Below are 24,801 nucleotides of genomic sequence, written 5' to 3' on the forward strand. Positions count from 1 at the left end.
TTTTATCGGCATTGTGGTGTTTCCCGGAAATTTCGTAAAAACCGCCGCGGTGGCCTAGAGGTTAGAGCGTTCGCCCCGCATGCGGAAGGCCGGGGTTCGAATCCCGGCCGCGACAGACCGAAGTCGTTAAAACGGGCAGTGACAGTTCTATCGTCAAACGCTCGGCATCAGGTGTGAATGTCACGGGTCCTCGGAGATGGCTTTAAAACGGATGTCCGTGTCGCAGTAGGTGTGGCACGCTAAAGAAAAACCCTCACTGCTCAAAGGCCGAAAGCGCCAAGCAAAGGCCAAAATTTGAAGCCCTTCACCGGTCTTGGTGACGTCTCTACATGAGTGAAAAATTCTCGAGAGAGATACGTTAAGCAAGATACAATCAACCATTTTGTAAAACACATAAGACTCGGATGGATGACATATTTTGATGTTATAAATAAGACAAACACGTAATAAGTATGTGATCGCTTTTTTCATACAACTGTCCGAAAATACTTGACGTCCAAAATTCTCCGATATTCCCCTATAATCTGCAAGTGGCATTAGTATTGTACAAAATTTCAAGTCTATCGTATAAGCCTAAGCCATATAAGAGGAGAATGGTTCAAAAGCTATCTTAACATCCTCCATCTCTTTTAGATACAGTGTAACTTCGGAAAATAATTGGATCCTCCTTTCCCAATAATATGCACATCTACAAATGACAATGAAGCATTGTACATACCTTCAAATATATCCGATAAACCATACAGGAGAAGAAGTGTTCACAAACTATTTTACATCCACCACCCTCTTAGATCAACTATAACTTTAAGGAATATAATTGGATCCTCTTATCGCATCAATATGCACATCTACAAATGACAATGAAGCATGGTACAAAGTTTCAAATCTATTATATAAGCCACATAAGAGAAGTGTTCACAAGGTATTTTACATCCTTTACCCTTCTTAGATTCACTATGGCTTTTAGGAAAATAATTGGATCCTACTGTCCCGTTAATATGCACATCTACATATGCGAATGAAGCATTGTACAAAATTTCAAGTCTATGCGATAAGCCATATAGAAGTGTTCACAAGATTTTGTGACACAGACAGAAAGTATAAAAACAATGTATCCCCCTGAAAGGGGGGATGCATAATGATGCACTCCGAATAAACAAAGGAAATGATGCTTTGCATGGCAAAATCATAACACATCCAGATCTTACAAAATACACATGTAGGGGTGGGGTTATCCAGGGTTTTAAAAAGAATCTTTGTAGAAGCACTAAATATTCAAATCAATCTTGAATATGAAATTCAACTACACAATCAGCATACAAGTGATGACAAACATCATCTAAAATAAAATCATCAATTGTAATACAAATATTGTCTTTTATTAAAACAGAAACCTTGTTGCTAAGTTTGAATTTTCAATTGATAAACATAGTGGACAAGAATATTCACACACGATGCACAATAAATTTAGCACTGTTCTTCCTCGTAGGGGTTTACAGAATGATTTATGTTATTGACAGTTATATTTAACAATAGGTGACATACGTTAGTACACTTGTAAATTTCATAGTAACGCGTCATTGAAAGCGATACTGATCTCTTGCAAACATCTCCCACCAAGAATTAGATTTCTAACAGCAATTCCTTGCTTGCTATAATTTCTGTTTTATCACAGTGATTTTTCTTACTGATGTTTTGTCTGTTGAATTCAATTCGATAATTAGTACAAAATATTGTCCTGTTCCGCGTATCAGGGGCACATTATACACAAGATCTCACGACTAAAATACATGTAACTGTTTCAAATGGATCACCGTTTTCTTTTTCTGTTTAATGAAAATATATATGAATGTGCGTTTATTTATTATTATTTCTGAAAGAAAGGTTGAGCATTAGATAAATTGCGAAAAGTAATTTCGATCTCGAGTAGTAAGATACCTTACAAATGGAAAACAGCATAGATTAAGATTATACCCATAAGCACTCCATTATTACTACAATATCCATTGTATGTACATGTACCGGAGTGTACAGGTTGTAAATAGTCATGGGGTATACTTATTTTGTTCTTTTTTGCTGTGTTTTTCATCGGTTAGTATTTTCTCTAGAATTTTAGCATCAGGTGATCTGACGTATATCGATATTTTTCATGTCAAATTCAATATGTAATTTATAAGTGTTTGTCAATCAGACTCCCTTTCAATCTTATTTAAAAATATCCTATCATTTGGATCAATGACAACTATTAACTCAGTGAACACCAAACGCAAAGCTCCGCTGAGTTTGTGTAGCATGACAAAACATAATTTTCCGTGACATTTCATGTACAATCCACTTGCATTCAATCTCGATTTTACAACAATAAAAACATCGGAGTATATTAACATATTTGTATTTTGATAGTTCCTGATTGATGCAAATAAAAATGTAAAGTCGGCTCTTGCATAAAAGGTGAAGATAACGAACAATTATCAATCTCTCATGTATGCATTACAATAAGACGTATAATATAACCCGACCCCTTGCATTACATGTAATATCCCAGTCAATGGGCCGAATGAATATGAGATACTGTACCTATACTGGAATCCTAAACTACTTAAAACTTTATATTTTAAGTATTTTTGAGGTAAAGTGTACCATTTAAAAAAAATTAAATCTGTGTCTGTGTAAAATTAGGATATTTTAATTACAAAATCCACTAAAGTTTGTAAACAAGACTCGAGTATTGTTCACATAACACAGAAATTTCTATTATCCTTGCATTTAGAAGGTCCAAATTTTGATTATTTCTAAATGAGTTTTATTCTTACTTTTTAAAATGAATTTTTTTTCTCCAAAAAAAAAAAAAGAGTAAACCAGTCCATTTAATGTAAAAATTATAATTCAGCACTGAGCTGAACGAAGAAATCTGGATAATTTGATTGAATTTCTAAGATCAGCCGCTGTTTCCGTAGCATCTGGACCTGTTTTTGTACTTTGAGTACTTCCCTCTTTTCCTTTACTCTCGGAACTTCTTGTTCTAATCTTTGGATGCCCAATATTAAATTTCTCTCCTACTCCTCCAGCCTCCTTCTCCTTGGTTCACCTGTTCAATACACATTCTGAATTACATCATATAAAGTCAAAATCAATTCTGTAAGTTTTGTATCAATGTTTAAAATATTCTACATTTTACTTTTCCTTCCTCATGACGGGCAGTTCATGTTGAGTTACAGGGTTTTCATCTGCACAAAAATTTCAAGGTTCTAAAATGTATTATATTTGCTTACATGTGTATTACAAATAGAACATTTATTGGGCTTTGGATTGTTTTTGTGTATATTATGAGATTGATCACTGTTCGTTATCTCCACCTTATATCTCATACATGTATATAGAGTTCAATCTAACAATTAATTGATTTTTATTTTCTATGCTTATGTATGTTTTCTGAATAAAGGCATAAACCTGTCTTGTCCTGCTCTTTGTATTTTGAGGACTCTAATTCAATAAAAAGCAATCAAATATAATTTATATCACTTATTATCATCTAATATACTAATAGCGATATTACACATTTGTTGATATAATATGGGAGTGAATTATTAAAGATTTAAGTAAAGCGTACTTGAGAGAATACAAAAACGACTACACGACAGTTGTAATTCACTAGAATAAGAATCTTGCAAATTGTAAAATCGCAACTAAAATACTATAGTATATGATAGTTCTAATTGGTTAAAATGAGAATCTTTCATGTTGTACAAATTTTCATTTAATCCACACAAAAAAATTACTCTTTGTATGATATGAAGAAAAATGTCCCTGTCTAAAATCGCACACACATTTATATAAATTTGTAAACGACACATGTAAGCAAAATGTGTTTGTGAAACATTAATATGATCTCAAATAACATTATTTTTAAAGGTTGAAATTTTTTCCATTGGAAAAATCTCTCCACAAGTATGAAATATGACAGCCCTATCAATAATTTACCCATTCAGAAATTATGTTCAGTGTTAAAGTTTTTTATCATTGACAAATGGACAGACTGACAAACTATGAACTACAATGCCCGAATCTAGATTTATAACTATATTATACATATACCTAGTACAGCAGATGATGATGCTTCTAAAAGTTCTGATGATGTGGTATCTGTTGACAGAATTCTGATTGTAGGAGCTGAAAAGGTTAACAAAAAATATGCAGTTACCATTATAGATAAATTCATATAAATAATGTATACTATTTGTTTTAATTGTATACAAAGCACTGTTAGATTTTGAGATACATAGACTTCATATATATGAGAATTCTAGAACCATTCCTTCAAAATAGGGGGGTATCATCCGTGTCAATTCCTCCCTCTATCTAGGCCATGGATGTTTGGCTCTGCTTCCGAAAGGCAGAGGAAAGTATCCTCCCCTTTGTATCAATGGGGGGAAGCGGAGGTCCTCCTCCAGTGTTTGGTCTTTTCAGGCTGTCCAGCTATTTTGAAATAAGTGTAAATGTGAATATCAGATATACAATTAAAATTATATTACTGTAGCTATTCAATAAAAACATGGCAATATAGATTAATATCATTCTTTTCTTTTTTTTTTACCTCTTTGTGCAATATTCTTAAATGTAAATATGATGTATATATATTTATATCAGAAGTTGATTCGGTACAGTTGTCAATAAGTAATTAAAATCAGAATGACCCATTCCATTAAAAACAATAATTTACTGCCAGCGCTTTCTCCATGTTTACATGGTTCATATACAAAAATGAGACATTCCATAAAAAAACAAATTGTCTGTAAACACGCATATTCAAATTCTATTTGTTTGGATCCACTCCTCCATTTTAAATACCGTATTAGTTCTACAGTATAAATAGAATTTAGCAGCGATTGGATTACGGGAGAAAATTAAAATGGTTAGATCTCTTCTAGACAAACACTGGTACTGTGAATTGACAGAGAAATAACATTGTTTTTATGCCACCTATAATTTTTTGTAACAAGGCATATAGTAAACTTGAACATCTGGTTATTTTCCCTTATTTATTTTTGGGTCTGGTTACCGAACTTACATTGTATTCCCACTCATATTTTCTCCAATTTTCAATTTTGTCGTTGAATTTTCACATTACAGGAAGTCATAAATAAATAATATAATTTTGTTTCACTGCAATGAAATAATTACTCATTTGTTAACATATACCGGAAAGAAAGAAAGAAACATAATCGGGGCCTACATATATAACTTATACATGATCGTGCCTTTAGTTTTGAAATCACAACTCTGAATGATTAATTGATTAACGAGTCGAAATGGTTGGGATATCAGTGAAATTAAGTCACAGGGACAGCGGACCAAAAAAAAAGAAAAAAAAAAAGATGCATGAATCTTATTCTTATAATCCTTTATAAACTTTACATAATATGTTACCAGCGAATTGAGTTTGTCCGCATGCCTGCCACCCACCCCCCCCCCTTTTTTTTTTACGAACTTCCCTTTTAGTGCATCGCTCCCCTCAAATGACCCAAACAAGTATGCGCTTTGGATTTGACTTCTTCAATGAGAGCAACCTCCCCATCAATCACCCAATTCTATCCCCGTTTCTCCTTGGTGTTCATATTTGCCAAGTTGACAGAAAATAACAAAGCAGACGATAAGAATATGCTAATTATTTTTATTTACGTGTTACTACATGTACGTATATGTTTCTTACCCTTTCACACAAAAGAGCTCCAACAAGAGGCCCATGGGCCTAGAATCGCTCTTCTGATACATTGTAGAACAGGCAAAAATTCTCACTACCCAAGATTCATCAATTAACAAAGTTTGATGATGTTAAGTCAAATAGTATCTGAAAATTTAAATGTAACTGTTCAAAAGTAGGTCACGGTGACCTACTTTTGGTCGACACACTGAAGACTCAAGATGCATCAACTGACAAGTCAAATAGTAATCAAATATAGCCGTCAAATTCCAAAAGAAGGCCACAGTGACCTACTTGTTGGTCGACACACTCCAAAGACTCAAGATTCATCAACTGACAAAGTTTGATACTTGAAGTCAAATAGTATCTGAAATATTCAGACATAAACGTCAAATTCCCAAAGTAGGTCACAGTGACCTACTTTTTGGTCGACACACTCAGAAAACACAAGACCCATCAACTGACAAAGTTTGATGATTGTTAGTCAAATGGTATCTGAAATATTCAAATATGGCCGTCAAAATCCAAACAAAATAGGTCACGCTGATCTACTTTTAATCAACACACTCTGACGACTCAACATGCATCAACTGACAAAGTTTGATAATTGTAAGTCAAATAGTATCCGAAATATTAAAATATAGCCGTCAAATTCCAAAAGTAGGTCACGGTAACCTACTTTTTGGTCAACAAACTATGAAGACTCAAGATGCATCAACTGACAAAGTTTGATGATCCTAGCTTTCATAGTGTCCAAAATATGCATCTAAAATTGAAAATGTGAAATTTGAATGTCTGCAAAATTCAAAAGTAGGTCACTGTGACCTACTTTTTTTATAAATATGTTTCGAGGCCTCTAGACGTATCAACTTACAAGGTTTGATGATTCTAAACCTCTCGGTATCTGAAATAACAACATAGAATGTATTCATAAATGATTAGCCATAAAATTCAGAAAGTAGGTCATGGTGGCATACTTTTCACATAACGCAGTTCAAGGCCCATGACCCATCAACTGACAACTTTTGATGATCATAGGCTCAAAAGTGTCCAAGATATGCATCAAAATCCATTTAATAATAATCACCTGCGAAATTCAAAAAGTAGGTCACCATGATCTACTTTTGAGACAACATGATATTAGGTCCTAAGATGCATCAACTGACAAAATTTGATGATCCTAGTGCTTATGCTAAGCAAAATATCAAAGTTTTAACAAAACAAAATTTAAGGTCAACTTTGAAGTGACATTGAGACCGCACCCTTTGCCCCAGGATGATGCCTTGAACAATTTTTTTTTTTTATCTACAACCTATCCTCATCCTTATGCATAAGTTTGGTGATAATTTGCCCAGTGGTTCTTGAGAAAAAGATTTTTTAGCAACCACTACTTTTGTTTGCATTTTCCGAATTATCTCCCCTTGTTAAAGGGTCACAACCCTAATTTTAGTACAAATGAAAGCCCTTGGGCCAAGGATACCCTGTGACAAATTTGACAAAAATTGGCCAAGGGGTTCTTGAGATATAGCCCTTTTTCCAAAAAGTTGACGCACGCCAGACATGTGGCCATATGATTAGCTCTTTGAGCCTTCGGCTCAGAAGAGCTAAAAAATCCGCGAAAACGTTCTCGCGAGAATATAAGTTTGAGAAAATTCTCAACTCAACTCTTGAAAATTACCAAGCTAAGAATATTCTCAGATCGATTTATGACGGCGGCTTTGAGAATATTCTAAGCTGAGTAATTCACGAGAGTTGAGAAATCTCGAAGTTTTATGACGGTTTGACCTGGTATAGCTTATATGTAAACAAAAACAGAGTACGAGCATTGTTTACATAACAAAGAATTGTGAGCTCTGTATCTCCCATGTACCTCGACAACTAACATTAAAAATTTTGCTGACCATAGTTAAACATTTTAAACATTTTAAAAAATGGAACAATAAGATTTGAAAATGTTTGGCCCAAATCGTGTCCATGCCCCTTTAGATAATTTAAGATTATTTTAAACATGTAATTTATGATTATAAGAGACCTTCAGCAATTTGAAAAGGATTGGAGAACCTTAGATTCGATATTTTCATCTGACAATTACTACATTCAATTCTTTTAAAATATCAGCCAAAAGTGTATAAATTGTCTAGTAAGGTTAATTTTCAAGATAGGGGCTCACGACGGACGGGCCTGATCAACCGGGAATGCTTACTCCTCCTAAGCACATGATCCCACCTCTGGTGTGTCTTGGCGTCCGTATTTGTCCTACTCTAAATTTTGTATTCGTTATAGGAATTATGATTGATTGATTAAATATTGTTTAACGTCCCCCTCGAGAATCTTTCACTCATATGGAGACGTCACTATTGCCGGTGAAGGGCTGCAAAATTTAGGCCTATGCTCGGCGCTTACGGCCTTTCAGCAGGGAGGGATCTTTATCGTGCCACACCTGCTGTGACACGGGATCTCGGTTTTTGCGGTTTCATCCGAAGAACCGCCCCATTTAGTCGCCTCCTACGACAAGCAAGGGGTACTGAGGGTCTATTCTAACCCGGATCCCCACGGGATTATAAGAATTATGAGATTGATTACTGTTCATAACGAACAGTATAGGAATTATGAGATGATTACTGTTCGTTATCTTTACTTTTCACTCACACATCTTCACATAGCGTAGAATCAATTTTCTTCGTTCCCTGTGACGTTGGAGCCAAAGTGGGTCCTCGGAGAATTAGATATTTAAACTTTTATATCTTCTAATGCGTATGCATTTCATGAATATATGCAGATAATATCTCAGTCTTAAACTAAATCATGATGCTCATGGTTAAAGTTAATGTGCAGCAAATCTAAAAATTCAAGAATGTCGTGGGAATCTTACGAAATCTCTCTAACACGAATAAAATAGTATGTGAACATAACGAAGTGTCGTTTACAAAAGCCTTGACTGCTCTAATCATAGATCAGAAACTTTCTGACTGTGTTTAACAGTGGTTATCTAGTGTACAATCGCTACTACAAGAGGATGGAAATTTCATCCCTGTAACTTCCCAAAGGAAAATGTCCATCACAATCGACTTTTGACATTGCTTTCCTTTCACAAGAATTATATATATTTTCCACCGTTGGAAATGTAGTATGACTTACATTTCTCTAGCAATATATGATGATACAGGTACAATTCTCACCGCATCTTTCCTTTGATTTCTAAAATATGCGGTTTCACCTAAAAAATGTAATCAATTCTTTATTTACAGACTGAGAAATATGACAGATAGATCCAGGGGTTCCTCGGCCAGATCTAGAGGAAGCGGTCACAAGGAGGTATAGCTTTTACCGTTACCATCGTGTATATGTAACACAACATGAAAGTAGACATATTCAACGCTTTAGTCACGAAACATATCTATACATAAGTAGACCAGGCTTTTTGTTTTCTTATTAATAATTATCATTATTATCATTCAACTATTATTTTCAACAAGAAAAGAAAAGTATTTTTCTATGGCTTTCAATTCGACATGAGATGCATCGATAATGTTTTATCTGTTAACGTTAACAACACTCACATTCATTCATATGTCGATTCGATATATCCTTCTCAGCTCGGAATAAAAGACACCACAGAGTCGTCCACTTCTGCTTCAAAGTTAGATATTTTATTGAAAGTAGATATTAACGGCAAACTGACAACTCAGTTGTATGACAAACGGGATGTTTATCCGTAGTCAGAATCAGTGCGCCAAGAACGGTCTAACAATCGGTAGTCAAAATCAGTGCGCCAAGAACGGTCTAACAATCGGTAGTCAAAATCAGTGCGCCAAGAACGGTCTAACAATCGCTATGAAACACGTCAGACAGCATTTGGTCCAATGATAGGTTGTATTGACGAACTAGATCGTTACAATGACCATAGAATTTGTGAAATGCTGACTTCAATCGAGACCTTCCACCAATAAAAAACGGCGCCACCAGATAACTGAAAAATTGTTGAGTGTGGCCGAAAACATCAATCAATCCGTAGTCAAAACGAGTATGCAAACAACGGTCTGACCATTGGTATGAAGCACGTCAGGTGGCAGAGGGGTTTGGGGGGGGGGGGCTGAAACGTGTGGGTAGGGGTATACATCAAAGTCAGATTATAACAGACTAATGAAAAATCATATTTCCCCTCATGCAGGATGAAGATAACGAAAAGTGATCGATTTCATAACTCCTATAATGTAAAACTTGTACGGTACCAATTTTGATGCACCAGATGCGCAAATAATGTCTCTTCAGTGATGCTCAACCGGAATAGATACACATGCAGTTAGGCAAACACAGACCGCTGGACACTCCAGAGGTGGAATCAGGTCGTAGAAGGAGTAAATATCCCCTGTCGACCGGACACCCGTCGTGAGCCCTATATCCTGATCAGGTAAACGGAGTTATCCGCAGTCAAAATCGGTGTTACAAGAACGGCTTGGTAAGGCACGTTTGGTCGCCGACGACCAAACATGCCGCACGTATTATCGCCCGGCGACCGAATGCGCCGTGAGGGTGGACACGAATGGTCGTCAATTTTAGGCCATACCCGAGCACGAATGGTCGCCACCCAGACCCTGTCCCAAACCCCAACTTTGCTTTTGTTTTGCAAAAAGGGTGTGTGTTCATGTGTATGTGTTCGTTCGTGCGTGTCTGTGTGTATTTGAGTGACGGTGTGAGTGTGTGCGTGCGTGTATGTATGTGTATATGCATGTGCGTATACGTTAATATGTATGCGTGTGTGTGTGTTTGTGTGTGTGTGTGCATTCATGTGTAATAAATTTGTTTTGCATTACAAACGCACATACGTACACACTTTTGTGACACAAGTCAAGTACGATGCAAAGCCAACAAACAAAAAATCTAGGCATTTCTGGATGAAAATTGATGGGAATATATTTTGCAAACACACGAGTTGCAACATTTTAGCAACACAATAATCTTACATACAATCCTTATGGCACGCCGTTTTTACATGTATTCCTCTTGGAAGATATCTCATAAACCTTATAAGACATCTTATTAAAGACACAAAATATCTTAATATGTTTTTATACGATATATCTTATATAGTATATAATATATCTCATAAACTTTATAACATGTCTTATTAACTTTCTTGATTTAAGATATCTCATCAACTCTTATAAGATATTTTATAACTTTTTAAAGGTATCTTATAAAAGAAAATTTATAATAAATGTCATATTTTTATAAGATATCTTTTAAAACATATAAGATATCTTATAAGTTCTATAAGATATTTCTTAAACTTTATAGGATATCATATTTTTATAAGATGTCTCATAAATGATTTCTTATAAGATATCTTATAAACTATATAAAGTACGATATTGTTGTGTAATACTTGCACTTGAGTGACACCTGTGACCTAGATTGTTCTAGCGTTCGATGTGTATCATGTAGTAGAAAGATGACGAACTGTGTCTTTCAAGAATGTACCAGAAAATTAATTCTGATTATGAATGCAAGGTGAATTTAGCCGATGATAAGCTCTGGTTAGACAAGCACTTTAGTTATTTTGGATTATTCTATAACTGGGACTAGGATTTAGGAATTTCGTTGGAATTTATCAGCTGCTTTGTGATTTGTTTTGTATACATATTCAGCTCGGCACAGACATTGTTTATTGGTCACCTATTGTAAGTTAGTACTTTGTTATCATTATAATTTTCTTCCAATAAAGCAAATTAATGTCATTACTTGTTTGACTGCCTTTGTTAGTAAATTCTGCTGCTGGGTAATTTTGACCGAAAACAATATGAATGTACTTTTATAAAATGTATATGATATCTTATAAAACATATTTGATATCCCGTATGTTTTATAATATATTTCATAAAGTTGATGAGATATCTTATAAAAATTCATTTATGAGATATCTTCTTATAAAACATGAGATATCTTAGATGTTTTATAAGATAGCTTTATACAAAGATAAATTTCTAAGATATGTTCTATCTTTTTATAAGATATCTTATAAACTTTATAAGATATCTTGTTTAATATACAAGATATCCTATAAAGTTTATGAGATATCTTATATAGTTTAAAATATCTTAATTATTTTATGAGATATATTATTAACTGTAAATTATATGAGACATCTTATGAAATTTATTAGAACTCTTATTCAAAATAGAAGATATCTCATAGATTATATAAGATACATTGATAAAGGAGTAAATATAAATATGGCGTGACATACAACCAGACAAGTATGAGTGCGCAAACACGCATACAAATACACATGAGCACACAGAGTGAAATACAAGGCAAGTACTACCATTTGTCATGGTTTAATAAGAAAATGAAATCTTTAGATTCGGTTTAAACAACACTTCGTGCACAGTTTTAATTTTAGTGAACATAATATTCATGAACAGCACTTTACCACTTACAATGTTAACTTAATAAAAAAAGAAATCCATCAGTACTACATGATGAACAAAATAAAAAAGGAATTTAAGCCAACTACTGTACTAACGATAAGCATGGAGTAAAATGTACGAAATAGCTACAAAATTGGTACTTTTACAAAGTACGCATCAAAGTGAACAAGCGGAGTAAGCAAATCTATAAATTTGCAACTTCATAGGTATGAATCACTTTTCATAAATGAAATTGGCTCTCTCAAAATAGAGCCACTATTTTTAAATGTATTTGGCAGAAACACAGTTGTCTTTCTCTGTTATTGAATTTGGCGTGGAAGAGATAGAGACGGAGACTGTGTATGTTTGTGCGAGTGTGTGTGTGTGTGTGTAAAAGAGCTCGAGAAAGAAGGATTGTATGGGATGATTGTAGGGTCAGCTCGGGGATAGCTCAGACTTGTTAAAGAGTAGGCGTCTGTGGAGGACTACTACAGTTTTGTGGGTATATCCATGCCATGTTTTGTGCATTCTCTCCTCTTGTAGGTCTACCCTTGTACGCCACATTTATGAAATGCAAACTTAGGCCTATTCTCTGCACGCTTAAAACATGTCGAAGGTTTGAAGAGCTGTTTCGAATCGGAATAAGATGTGCTGTGATTTTTCTAGGGAGCGTCCATTAGCATCTGATTGTTAATCGAATGCTCTTAGAAAGCGCCATATCCCCCTTATAGCTATTACCTGCCAATGAAAAAGACTCGTTCGGTTTGATCAAACCGGAAGAAATTGATGACGAATTTGGAGAAGAAGGTGCAGGAGGATTAAAAGGGAGAAAGAGAAGGAAGGGGAATAGGTGCTGGAAGAGGAGGAGGAGAAAAGCAAAGTTGGGGTTTTGGAGTTGGGCTTGGGTGGCGACCATTTGTGCTCGGGTATGGCTAAAATTGGCGACCAATCGTGTCCACCCTCACGGCACGTTCTGTCACCCGGCGACGATACGTGCGGCACGAATGGTCGCCGGCGACCAAACGTGCCGTAACACGGCCTAACAATCGGTATGAAACACATCAGACAGCATTTGACCCAATGATAGATTGTATTGACGAACTAGATCGTTACAATGACCATAGAATTTGTGAAATGCTGACTTCAATCGAGACTGTCAAAACCCCTGTACCGTCAACTTTTTTCTCAGTACCTTTCCTCGATTTAAAAACTGACCATACACAGAACAAGCTCTTGCGTAACAAATCAGTTGAGAGATATATACCATATACAGGTGATAATGTAATATTGCTACATAAATATGGGAAGTTAACGATGGAGGAGCTGAAATCATCCCGTTTGTCATACAGTTGTGTTCTCAGTTTGCCGTTTATGTTTACTTTCAATAAAATATCTACGTACGAAGCAGAAGTGGACGACTCTGTGGTGTCTTTTATTTCGAGCTCACAGTGATATATTGAATCGACATATGAATGAAAGTTATTATTGTTAATAGACAAAACGTCGTCGATATATATAAATGAAGACCACAGCAAGAGATTTTTTTCTTTTCACGTAGAAGTTTTTGAATAAATTCTGCTTCATATGAATATAGAAACAGGTTAGGTAACAAAGGAGCACAATTCGTGCCCATGGGAATTCCAACAGATCTGATCACCCAAGACCACGAAGACATTGTCAATGAGGAACTCCAGCATAGCATTTTTTTTATTTCAACTTCAGAGTACAATATGTACTTGTGCGTGGAATCAGAGTGGTGTTTTACAAAGTAATTTTTGGATGACTGATCACTAGATATGAATATTTCCGTTTTCCATTTTTGTTGGAAAAGCAACGGTCTATGTATGATGTCAACTAGTCTTTAATTTATCCTGAGGAATGGTGTAAAGTGTTGAAAAGTCATAGGTTTTGATGATAATGATATGGGAAAGGTTTATGATTTCAAGTTTACTAAAAGTTCTTTAGAATTTTTTAGAATCCACATTTAATTAACACCAATTCTGGCATATGTAGTCGCAAGTAAATTGAATTTTTCCATCACAGCTGTTAATATTTTCGTGAGGATCAAAGATAGGGGCTTGGTAGAACATTAACTGGATCCAGCAAAGTATCTTTGTTTTAAAGGGATTTTATATTTAATTACGCTTATGATATAGATTACTCAACTTTATGACAAATCGGATGAAGTTTAGGAAGCCAGTATACCTGGTAGGTACGGTAACTCATCTTCATTCGACCCATTGACTGGGATATTAAATGTGTCTAAAACTGAAGCATGGTTTTGAGGAATTTCATCTTTTGATAGGGCAGTTGGAGTATAAGTACGATTACCAAAAGTGGAATTAATGCCAAGTTCGTTTACAATACAGTTGTAATAATGAGCCTTACAAACAAAGACATTGTTGTTACAAGCTTTGTCAGCTGGAACCAAAACATATTCCTCATGTAACCTATCTAATTCTTTTATCACTTCTGGTTTACTAAACACAGAAGAATAGATGGTACGTACTTTTGTTATACCCCCCGAACGAAGTTCAGGGGGGGGGTATATAGGAATCACTGTGTCTGTCTGTCTGTCCGTCCATCCGTCTGTCTGTGCAGATTCGTGTCCGGGCCATAACTTCTTTGTTCTTTGACTTAGGCATACCATATTTGGCACACAGGTGGATCACTATGAGGCAATGTGTCGAGTACCTTCATGACCTCTATATGACCTTGACTTCAAGGTCAAAATTAAAGGGTTTTTTACAATGGATTCCTGTCCGGGCCATAACTTCTTTGTTCTTTGACATAGGCATACCATATTTGACACATGAGTGTATCACCATGAGACGATGTGTCGGATACCCTCATGACCTCTATATGACCTTGAACTTTGACCTCAAGGTCAAAATTGATTATAGGGTTTTGACATAGTCATACCATAAGACATGGGTGTATCACCATGAGACTATGTGTCATGTACATTGATGACCTTGGATCTCAAGGTCAAAATTATAGGTTTATGCGATGGATTTGTGTTCGAAATATATCTTCCATTTTCTTTTACAAAGGGATACCATATTTTTACACTCAGGAAAGAGGTAATTTATACCTATTCACAACACCCTTTGGGAGATTGGGGTTGTTTGAATATGTCTAATGCGGGATTTTGATTTTCCTCTTATGCTTTTAACCCATTCTGACAATGTATCAAGTTCTTTTTCATATTTAGCCCATAGTCTGGCATAATCTTTGACAGAATTCATAATAGAGATGATGTTCTGTCGCCAATTGAAAGACCGAGGTTTTCTGTATTTAGGACCTTTTAGAATAAGTGTCAATACATGTAATTCATTTGGTGTAGGTAATGAATTATGCCCATAAATTACATGTGATCCATACATACTGGTGCTGTTACACAAAACATGCTCTGAGCGGTTGCCCCTTTCTCGCTTTGCTTTTCTCTCAATTTGGCTAAAGTCGCACCACCGAAACCCCACGGGACGTGCGGGGAGATTTAAACACTGTGTACTATCAAGAACTTGAAAATCTACCTTTCATCTGGTGCCATCCACCTTCTCTCAGCAACAGACCTTTTGCTGGACCATGTAAATTTTGACCTGAAATTTTCAGCAACTGACCACGTGTCTTAGTTTCGTATATGCACTCTTCTATATGCTAGGAATCATGGTGACACTACTCACTACACTTAACGTGCATCCTAAAATCATTTTACACATGTAATAGCACTCTAAGTATGGAATATTTCCATTTGTAAGAAAGTTGAACGGGCCTATAGTGCAAAGCTGCGAAACTACATAATTAAGTTGCATTTTGACATATGTGTGTTCCATGGCAACATGATTAAGGTATTCAATGTACAATGACCGTATTTCATATCTAACAAGAGGTACTGTGAGCAATGCTCACTAAGAATACCCCCCGCTTACCCCAATCTCCCAAAGGGTGTTGGTAATAGATATAAACTACCTCTTTTCTGAGTGTAAAAAACAAATGGCATGACAAACCGAACCATATTGCTACTTCGATGTCCAGTGCGCGTGACCTTTGACCTTTTGACACCAAAATCGATAGGGAACATCTTCATCCCATGGGTAGACCATATGTATGATATGGTGACTGTAGGTGGAAAGGATAACGCTTTAGAGCCCAGAAACCATATTGCTACTTCGATGTCCAGTGCGCTTGACCTTTGACCTTTTGACCCCAAAATCAATAGGGAACATCTTCATCCCATGGGTAGTCCATATGTATGATATGGTGACTGTAGGTGGAAAGGATAACGCTTTAGAGCCCGGAAACCATATTGCTACTTCGATGTCCAGTGCACTTGACCTTTGACCTTTTGATCCCAAAATCGATAGGGAACATCTTCATCCCATGGGTAATCCATAAGTATGATATGGTGACTGTAGGTGGAAAGGATAACGCTTTAGAGCCCGGAAACCATATTGCTACTTCGATGTCCAGTGCACTTGACCTTTGACCTTTTGACCCCAAAACCGATAGGGAACATCTTCATCCCATGGGTAGTCCATATGTATGATATGGTGACTGTAGGTGGAAAGGATAACACTTTAGAGCCCGGAAACCATATTGCTACTTCGATGTCCAGTGCGCTTGACCTTTGACCTTTTGACCCCAAAATCGATAGGGAACATCTTCATCTCATGGGTAGTCCATATGTATGATATGGTGACTGTAGGTGGAAAGGATAATGCTTTAGAGTCCGGAAACCATTGTGTCTACAGACGGACGGACGGACGGACAGACAGACGGACAACCTGATTCCAGTATACCCCCCCCCCCACAACTTGTTGCGGGGGGTATAATAAATGGATGGTGGAATATTTGTAATCATGGTATCATTTTGAAGGGTTCATCAAATAAAAATAATCCACCATAGGAATTTTCCAAATTTTGTTTACTGCTTGATTTATTTCACCTAGAATTTAACATTGAAGTATATGCGAAAAGATCTTTCATTACAATATTTTAAAAACAAATTATATTGTCATACTAATCTCTTGGTAGAAAGTTACATACACTTTCTTTTTATGAAAATATTAAATAAAATTAATCATTAACCACACACATTTTTAGAAAATTAGATTTTTCTTATTTTCACAAAGGGCAGACAACTCTTCCAAAAAGTCTTAAGTGCAAAAAGGTCAGCTTCTAATCATTTACCAGTCTTGTGAATTTCATCTGCTTCACTTCATCATTATTTAACAATAAACTTTTAAGTTGATCTAAATCCTTCAAAATTGTTCATTATCCTTTCATTATACATGGAATACCTTAAGTGTCTTGTAATGTAATATATAAGGGGGAAAACCAACTTTATTATGGGACAGAATTATGCAATCATAGATTGAATATTAAAGCATATATGCTTTAAAAAATTCTCAGTTAAATAGGTATGAAGCGAAATACTTGAATAATGTCATGGGAACATATGAAACGTTTTCTATGAAGTAACTAAATTTTACAAAACTTTGTACTGTGAAAAGGTGGGGGAAAACTACAAAAGGATATTTTATCGTGATATTGGAGGTTGTTAATGAGTATCAGTATAGATTTAAAGCTTTATGGTTTTCTTTTAGTGTTTGTATTATGCAATTTTATAATAGAGTGAAAGAAAATAATTTTGTGTATGAATTGCATTCGCAGAAACAGAAACTGCATGAAAACCATTTAAACATGCATTGGGGATTTCCCTTAAACTTTTAAATAGACGTTAGTCATTTTTAAAAGACGTCAAAAATAATCAATCTAAAGGTGTAAAGCAGAGTCCTCATAATCGTTTTCTATTATGTTTAAAGCCTTGAAATATTCAGAACTAGCCGAGAACTAGCTCTTTACTTTAACTCTAATGATGAAAGAAATACCACACCAAATAAAGCTAACTCTATACTTTAACTTTAATGATGAAAGAAATACCCCACCAAATAAAATTAACTCTATACTTTAACTCTAATGATGAAAGAAATACCCCACCAAATAAAGCTAACTCTATACTTTAACTCTAATGATGAAAGAAATACCACACCAAATAAAACTAACTCTATACTTTAACTCTAATGATGAAAGAAATACCACACCAAATAATGAATACTCAGTAGATGTAGACGCGTAGTGAAACATAAGGTATGTTAACATGAAGCATGTGTATAAATGACTTTTGCAAGTAAGAATTAAAATTTATAAACGAAAAAGAAAAATCTGAGGATTTCATCTGATTTATTTACAATATTATATAAATACGCAATTCCACCGATATCAAAGGGGTGTACCTATGAATTCTAGAAAAAGTTCAATTGGATTTGAAATTTGGAAGACTATGTAACTTCATATTTGAATAAACAGTTCTATAAAATATTTCTCAAAATCTCGTTGATTTGCAATTGTATTATTTACATTTTCTCATGAAATAATATGTATCAAACCGTTGTTTGTTTTTTTTAAAATTCATATGACTCATCGTTAATGACTATAGAGCAATTTGCTGACTTATCATTCAAAATCTTGGCCTACATAACTCGTACATTGTCTTTAAAGATATTAATTTTCGTAATAGTCATATTTAATACGTTTTCCATTTGTGAATTTAATTGGTTGAAAACTTAGCCATTGGAAGTGTAATTTGAGTATATGCTGCTTAGATAACTAGAGCATAAATTAAAGATACATGTAAGGAACAAGCTGACAGCTTATTAATGCAATTTATGTAATAAATGATTTTATGCTGACAACTGTACGTACCATATGATTGTTTACCCACGGTGAACCTCAATTATTTACCAATACAGAACCCCGTATGTTACCCCTTAGCGATACTTCATTTTGATTGACTAAAAGATAGCGTCCCTTTTGTGAAAGGTAATCCTGATAGAAGTCTAAGATCACAGAGAATATTTTTATTGCAAAAGTTTTGTTTTCCCACCCTCCTCCCCTTAATGGACCCCACCTTTGCCCATTATTGGATTGTTGTTAAATATTAATAGTATAACTTCTTATTTGTTAGTCCCATATACATGTTACCTTGATTATTATTTGTTTTCTTGACTTACATGGATAGCCAGTAATAGATATGTATTTTATATGTGTAAATTTTACTTCGGTCTGTCAGTTTTTCTGGAAAAATTCAGGGTAATTGTAAATTTCAGTATGTCCATGGTCTAAAGAGAAAGTAAGCTTTTGTATATTTATGTTTTGAATTGCTCGAGTGCAATTTTGTTATTTGTTTTGTATTTGTTTTATTCACATGTGTATTGGATAGTTGCATGTAGTCCTAGGAATATTTTTTGGTAGTTATTTTTTCTATTTGTTCCAATTACATGTTTGAATTGTTGATCAAGATTTATTTGATCAATAAATGTCTTTTCAACATACATAGAGTTTTTGTTGTAAAGTAAGGAGGAGGCATAAAAGTCTTTATAATAGTCGAAAATGTTACCAGAATGATTCATAAAGGTCATAATTCGTTTTGTTTATATATAGAATTAAAGTGCTGAATGCCACCTGCTTCTTTTCAATTGTTTGACAAACCAGTATCAAGTGATCATTATCATAAAAGATAATTCTAGTAGACGGTTTCTAGTGTTTGAATAGCCACTTTGCATTTTGATATCGACAGCTAACATTGTATTACAGTAATTTACAAAGTGAAAATTACAAAAATTAATATGTTATTTGAGGATCAGGCAATGTAAAACTGGAATTGAACATGACGGAGGGAGGCTTGTTCACGTCTGCACATTCAGTAAGAAACTATAGAAAAGAGGTAAGAAAACGAATCTTAGCATACCCACAGAGGTAAGAAAACGAATCTTAGCATACCCACAGAGGTTTGCTTGTTTGTTTTATGTCCCGTCGAGAATCTGTCACTCATATGGGACGTCACCAGCTTTTGGTGAGTTATTACAAGTTTAAGCCTATGCTTAGTACTCAGGACCGATGCAGTGAGCTTTCTTAAACGTACCAACGCCTGTCGCAACATTGGACTTCCGTTTTTAAGATCAAATAAAACAAACACGTGATTCTTATTTCTAAATGCCGAGTGTTTGGTGAACGAGCATTTACAACTTATTAGGTTTGACGCGGTCATAGATAGAGCAGGGCTCGAATGCTTACGAAAGCGAACGCTGTCACTGAGCTACAGTGACCGGAAAAATAATAGAGAAACACTCGAGAAAATATAAGGTATCCGACCGTTGTACCATAGTTTGGCGTGCTTTCTTTTGTTAAAAGTGTGGGTTATCTGTACATAACCAACAATATTATATGGGGTAACTACTACATATCTGCAATTGTATTTCATCAGTGAAACGGTACATTTCAAAACGTTTAGTTCTAGTTGAAGGAATTTATAATGATTTTTGACCATGTCAGTAATGTACATTTTTAGTTTGCTGTAGGGCATTAGACAATTGATGATTTACTTATGTAATCTACCTTTGTTTGCATGATGCCTGACCCCTTTGTACTTGGGATGTATGTTCTTTCACTTCATCTATAATAGATTACATTTTTATCTCAGAACGTGCTCAGTTTAATGTTATCTAATTCAGCAAAAACTAGCATCAATCAGTTTACGAGGCGATTCTAGTCATAAATGATGGGGTCGTTTCAAAGAGCCATGATCTTCTCAACTTGTGGGTGATGACCCCACCTTTGCACATTATTTTGTTGATATTCTTATTGGCTATTCACATACATGTTACCTTTGTTCTCTCAATACCGGTAAAATATGAGCAGTGGATAGGTGTATTTTTATGATGTAACAGGCCTGTCATTGAATTGTTGATTAAAGTACACTTGGTATTAGTTAGTGGCATTTGTTTTGTAGTCATGTGATCTGCTAGATTTTGTCTCTATTGTACATGTTGAATTTGTAGTCACGTGATCTGCTTATTTTGTCTCTATTATACGTGTTGAATTGTTGATCAAAGGTATTTGATCAATAAATACACTTTCAACAACATTGGAATTTTCTTGTGTTTTGGTAAGGAGGAGGTATAAAGGACTTTATAATGTGTTTAACCAGGAGAATTTATCAAAATTTTATTCATCTGCATATAAATTTTTTGTCCCCCACCGCAACGCGGAAGGGGACATAGAAATCCGTGTGTCCGTCCGTCCCACTTCACTTTGTGGACGCAACTCCTCAGAAACCGCTCAATGGATTTTGTTCAGATTAAGTAGGATTGCTAGTCACCATGTGTAGTTGATCATATTTCGCTGCCATTTTGATTCGACAATTTTTATAGGAGTTATGAGACTTGGTTGAATTTGTACATAGTACACTATAGGAACACTTTGTGGACGCAACTCCTCAGAAACCGCTCACCGGATTTCATTCAAATTTTGTAGGATTGTTAGTCACCGTATGTAGTTGATCATATTGCGTCGTCATTTTGATTCGACAATTTTTACAGGAGTTATGAAACTTTGTTGAATTTGTACATGCTACACTATACGCGTAGCAATCTTGTCTTACTAACGATTATATTGATACAAGTGGGGATTACTACATGTAATTCATCATTAATAATGGGACAATAAAGATGAATATGATCAAACATTCGCAAGATACTTGAGAGATTGTACAGAGTGAAGCACAAATCTCCGTGAAATTGTTTTCTAGATGGCATTTATGTTTATTTGATGGTATGGTTTGTTGAATACCTTCAATTTTAACTCAAATGAAAATCTGATTTAATTCAAATGACATCTAATGAAATTGTCTTATATTCAAAACTGGGTTTTGCGCTAGTACGCTCAGTCATCTAGGAAAGTTTTAAAAAATTGTTTTCAACGACGATTAAATTCTCGCCACGCTTGCACATGGGTCATTGTGAGTGGAAATGGGATACAGATACAGTCATTTGAACCAGTACAGATCATATATGTTTCTTCTACAAACGCATACCATATTTTTACACTCAGGAAAGAGGTAATGTATACCTATTAACAACACCCTTAGGGAGATTGGGATAAGCGGGGGGTATTCTTAGTGAGCATTGCTCACAGTACCTCTTGTTAAAAAAGACGTAATATATCCAGAAAGATTCATACACGCATGTTCACAAGTAATTCGTATTCATGAGGAAACGATTAGCATTACAATTTGTACAAAGAAGAAAGGTAAAAGCATTGATAATATAAATATAGACGATTATTAAACCATATCAGAAGATACATACACGCATGTATAATTTGGATAAGTTCATTTAAGAGATCAATACAATCTCCAAGTAGATTTCAACTACAGTGCGTATTTTATGTGATCCTCTTAAATGTACGTCAAATAAATGTATTTCATTTCCATTTTCAATTACCGTGTAGCGTGGGACAGCATGGCGAAAATTTCATCATCGTCGAAAGCAAGTTTTATCGCTTGCTTAGATGGTCGAGCGGTCCAACACGCTGCTAGGATATTTGGTTCCGCCGGTCATGAATTCAACTCAGGAAATGGGCAGTCGATAAATAGTTAATTTCTCTGTTCTTTGTACATACATGAAGTTAGTTCAAATACCATTGAGAAACCCATTACTTTTGCATCACAGAAATAATCATTTGTCCTGGAATATAACTAATTTAACTATTTATAGGAATTGGTTGTAAAACTATTCTACGGCTCATTATTTCTGCCTAATTTTTAAGACTTCAGCCAGTTTTTAATTGTACTTTGATTAACGTTTAACTTAAATTATTTTCATTTAGAAAACCATGACCCGTTCTAGCATAAAAGACACTGGAATACGTCCATCGCCCTATCAGGAAGAAAAGGACATCAGAGAGAACAAACTCAACCCTAAAGATACGGTTCGAGTAGAGGTCTTACAGGAAAAAATTAAAATAGATTCCAAAAATCACGAAAAGGAGAAAAGAAAGATCACGTCCGAAAAGGACCACACTATAAATCGTCTGGAAACGGATAACGAAAACCTCAAAATCGAGGTGGTCATGAAGTCCGACAAAATTAAGCAGCTGGATATTGCCAATGATAAGAAGGACTTTCTACTTCAACAGAAAGAAAATATCATCAAAGGGATGCGCGATGAAAACGAAAACCTCAAGCAGCGTGTTGAGGACCTTCATCAGGAAATAAAACACCTAGAAGGCGAAAGGGAAAAGATTTCCGAAAAACATAACCAGACAATGTCGACGGTAGAGCGGCAAAGCGACAGAATAAAGGAAATGGAAGAAAGAATCACGGCACTGAAAACTGAGCTCGATAAAGTAAAATCAGAAAGAGAAATCCATGAAAAGAAAATGATGGAGAAAATTACGATGATGGGAGATAAAATGGAAGCCCGTGAAAAAGAAGCAAGATGTCGCGAGGAAGAACGGGAGAGGAAGATGGAAAAAAGAGAAAAACAGAGAGAAGAGGAAGCGAAACGGAGAGAGCGACTACGGGAAGAAGAATCCATAAAACGAGAGAGAAAAAACAGTGAAGAGGCCAAGAAAAACATGCAAAGGGTGGAGGAGAAAATGGAGATGATTATGAGTCAACTCGTTCGCAGCACAAATTTAATACAAGAAGATATCAAATCAAATGCTAGAGGTATACCCAGAAATGACAATTTAGTAATCACGGAAGCGAAACATTTTCAGATCCAAAACGACAACCATTATTACGGAGATCACAATCATGTAAGACAGCCAGACGCTGTCAACAGAGGAAGAATACAACCACAAACTCTGTATTCGTTTCCTGCGACTTCATCACAAAGCAGAAGAAGGATAAACCCACGAAATCTGTACAGATGATGCTGTTTTATCATAATGATGAAATACATTTCAAACCAGAAGGGGGATAAACCAACGACATCTGAACAGATGATTGCTGTTATAAAATTTAGAAATTCATCTCAAAATTAAGGATTATCTCCCTCGTGCATAGCTCTTACCCTTGGACGAATTTGGCTCCACTTGTTTGGCACGCTGTTTTTGGCTATATTTAGATCTAAAACTTCATAGTTATTTCGGATTTCAAACATTTCGGTTGAGCATCACTGAAGAGACATTATTTGTCGAAATGCGCATCTGGTGCATCAAAATTGGTACCGTATACGTTTTACATGATGCTGTTTTATTATAATGTTTCTGTGTTTTGTTCTTTATTTGTGTTGTGTTTCTTACACATGTGCAGTATATAGACACTAGATTAAGTTACTATGAACATCTCTTCCATATAATTGCTGTAAATTTGAATTGCAAAATAGATTTATTTTCGAATACTTCCGTTAACTTGAAATTGCTCAACATTTGGATATTGGGCCACAGATTGATATACAGTGGTTTTATCAATTTTAATTTGTATCAAATGTAGTCTTGCTAAATAAAAGAATGCTTTCTAAAAGAAATCAAAAGAGCAATTGCATAATTTTTTGGAATGTTATGATACCGTATCCTTCCATATCGTGGTCTGAAACAATCATGAAAACAAAGAAAACCAGTACTCAACGAAAGATACTGCATGCATGGTGAAAAAGTGAAGATAACAAACAGTGATCAATCTCATAATTCCTATAAAGGATAAAAATCTAAGAGTTTGACAAACACGGACTCCTGGATATACTAGAGGTGGGATCAGGTGCCTAGGAGGAGTAAGCATCCCCTGTTGACCGGTCACACCCGCCGTGAGTCCTATATATTTGTATGTAAAACTTTGATCCC

The 24,801-nt window shown here is 35.2% G+C and overlaps 1 protein-coding gene and 1 non-coding gene across 3 annotated transcripts in view; both read left to right on the plus strand.

Annotated features, from left to right (window-relative positions):
- The window catches only part of LOC125668332 (golgin subfamily A member 6-like protein 22), a 31,397-nt gene extending 6,902 nt beyond the window's left edge, over positions 1–24,495 (plus strand). Inside the window, exons 2-3 of one of the 2 annotated variants that reach the window (XM_048902313.2) lie at positions 8,950–9,016; positions 22,843–24,495. In XM_048902313.2, the coding sequence (XP_048758270.1) occupies positions 8,960–9,016; positions 22,843–23,892 (1,107 nt within the window). In that variant the 5' untranslated portion in view covers positions 8,950–8,959 and the 3' untranslated portion in view covers positions 23,893–24,495. Of the gene's footprint in view, positions 1–8,949; positions 9,017–19,293; positions 19,901–22,842 lie in introns of those variants that run through there. The other variant, XM_048902314.2, reaches the window with a different exon arrangement.
- On the plus strand, positions 44–115 carry Trnaa-cgc (transfer RNA alanine (anticodon CGC)). Its single transcript has one exon. It is a non-coding gene; the product is annotated as a tRNA-Ala (tRNA).
- Positions 24,496–24,801: the final 306 nt, after the last annotated feature.

The sequence above is a fragment of the Ostrea edulis genome, chromosome 4, assembly GCF_947568905.1.
Source record: "Ostrea edulis chromosome 4, xbOstEdul1.1, whole genome shotgun sequence".
Taxonomy (NCBI): Eukaryota; Metazoa; Mollusca; class Bivalvia; order Ostreida; family Ostreidae; genus Ostrea; species Ostrea edulis.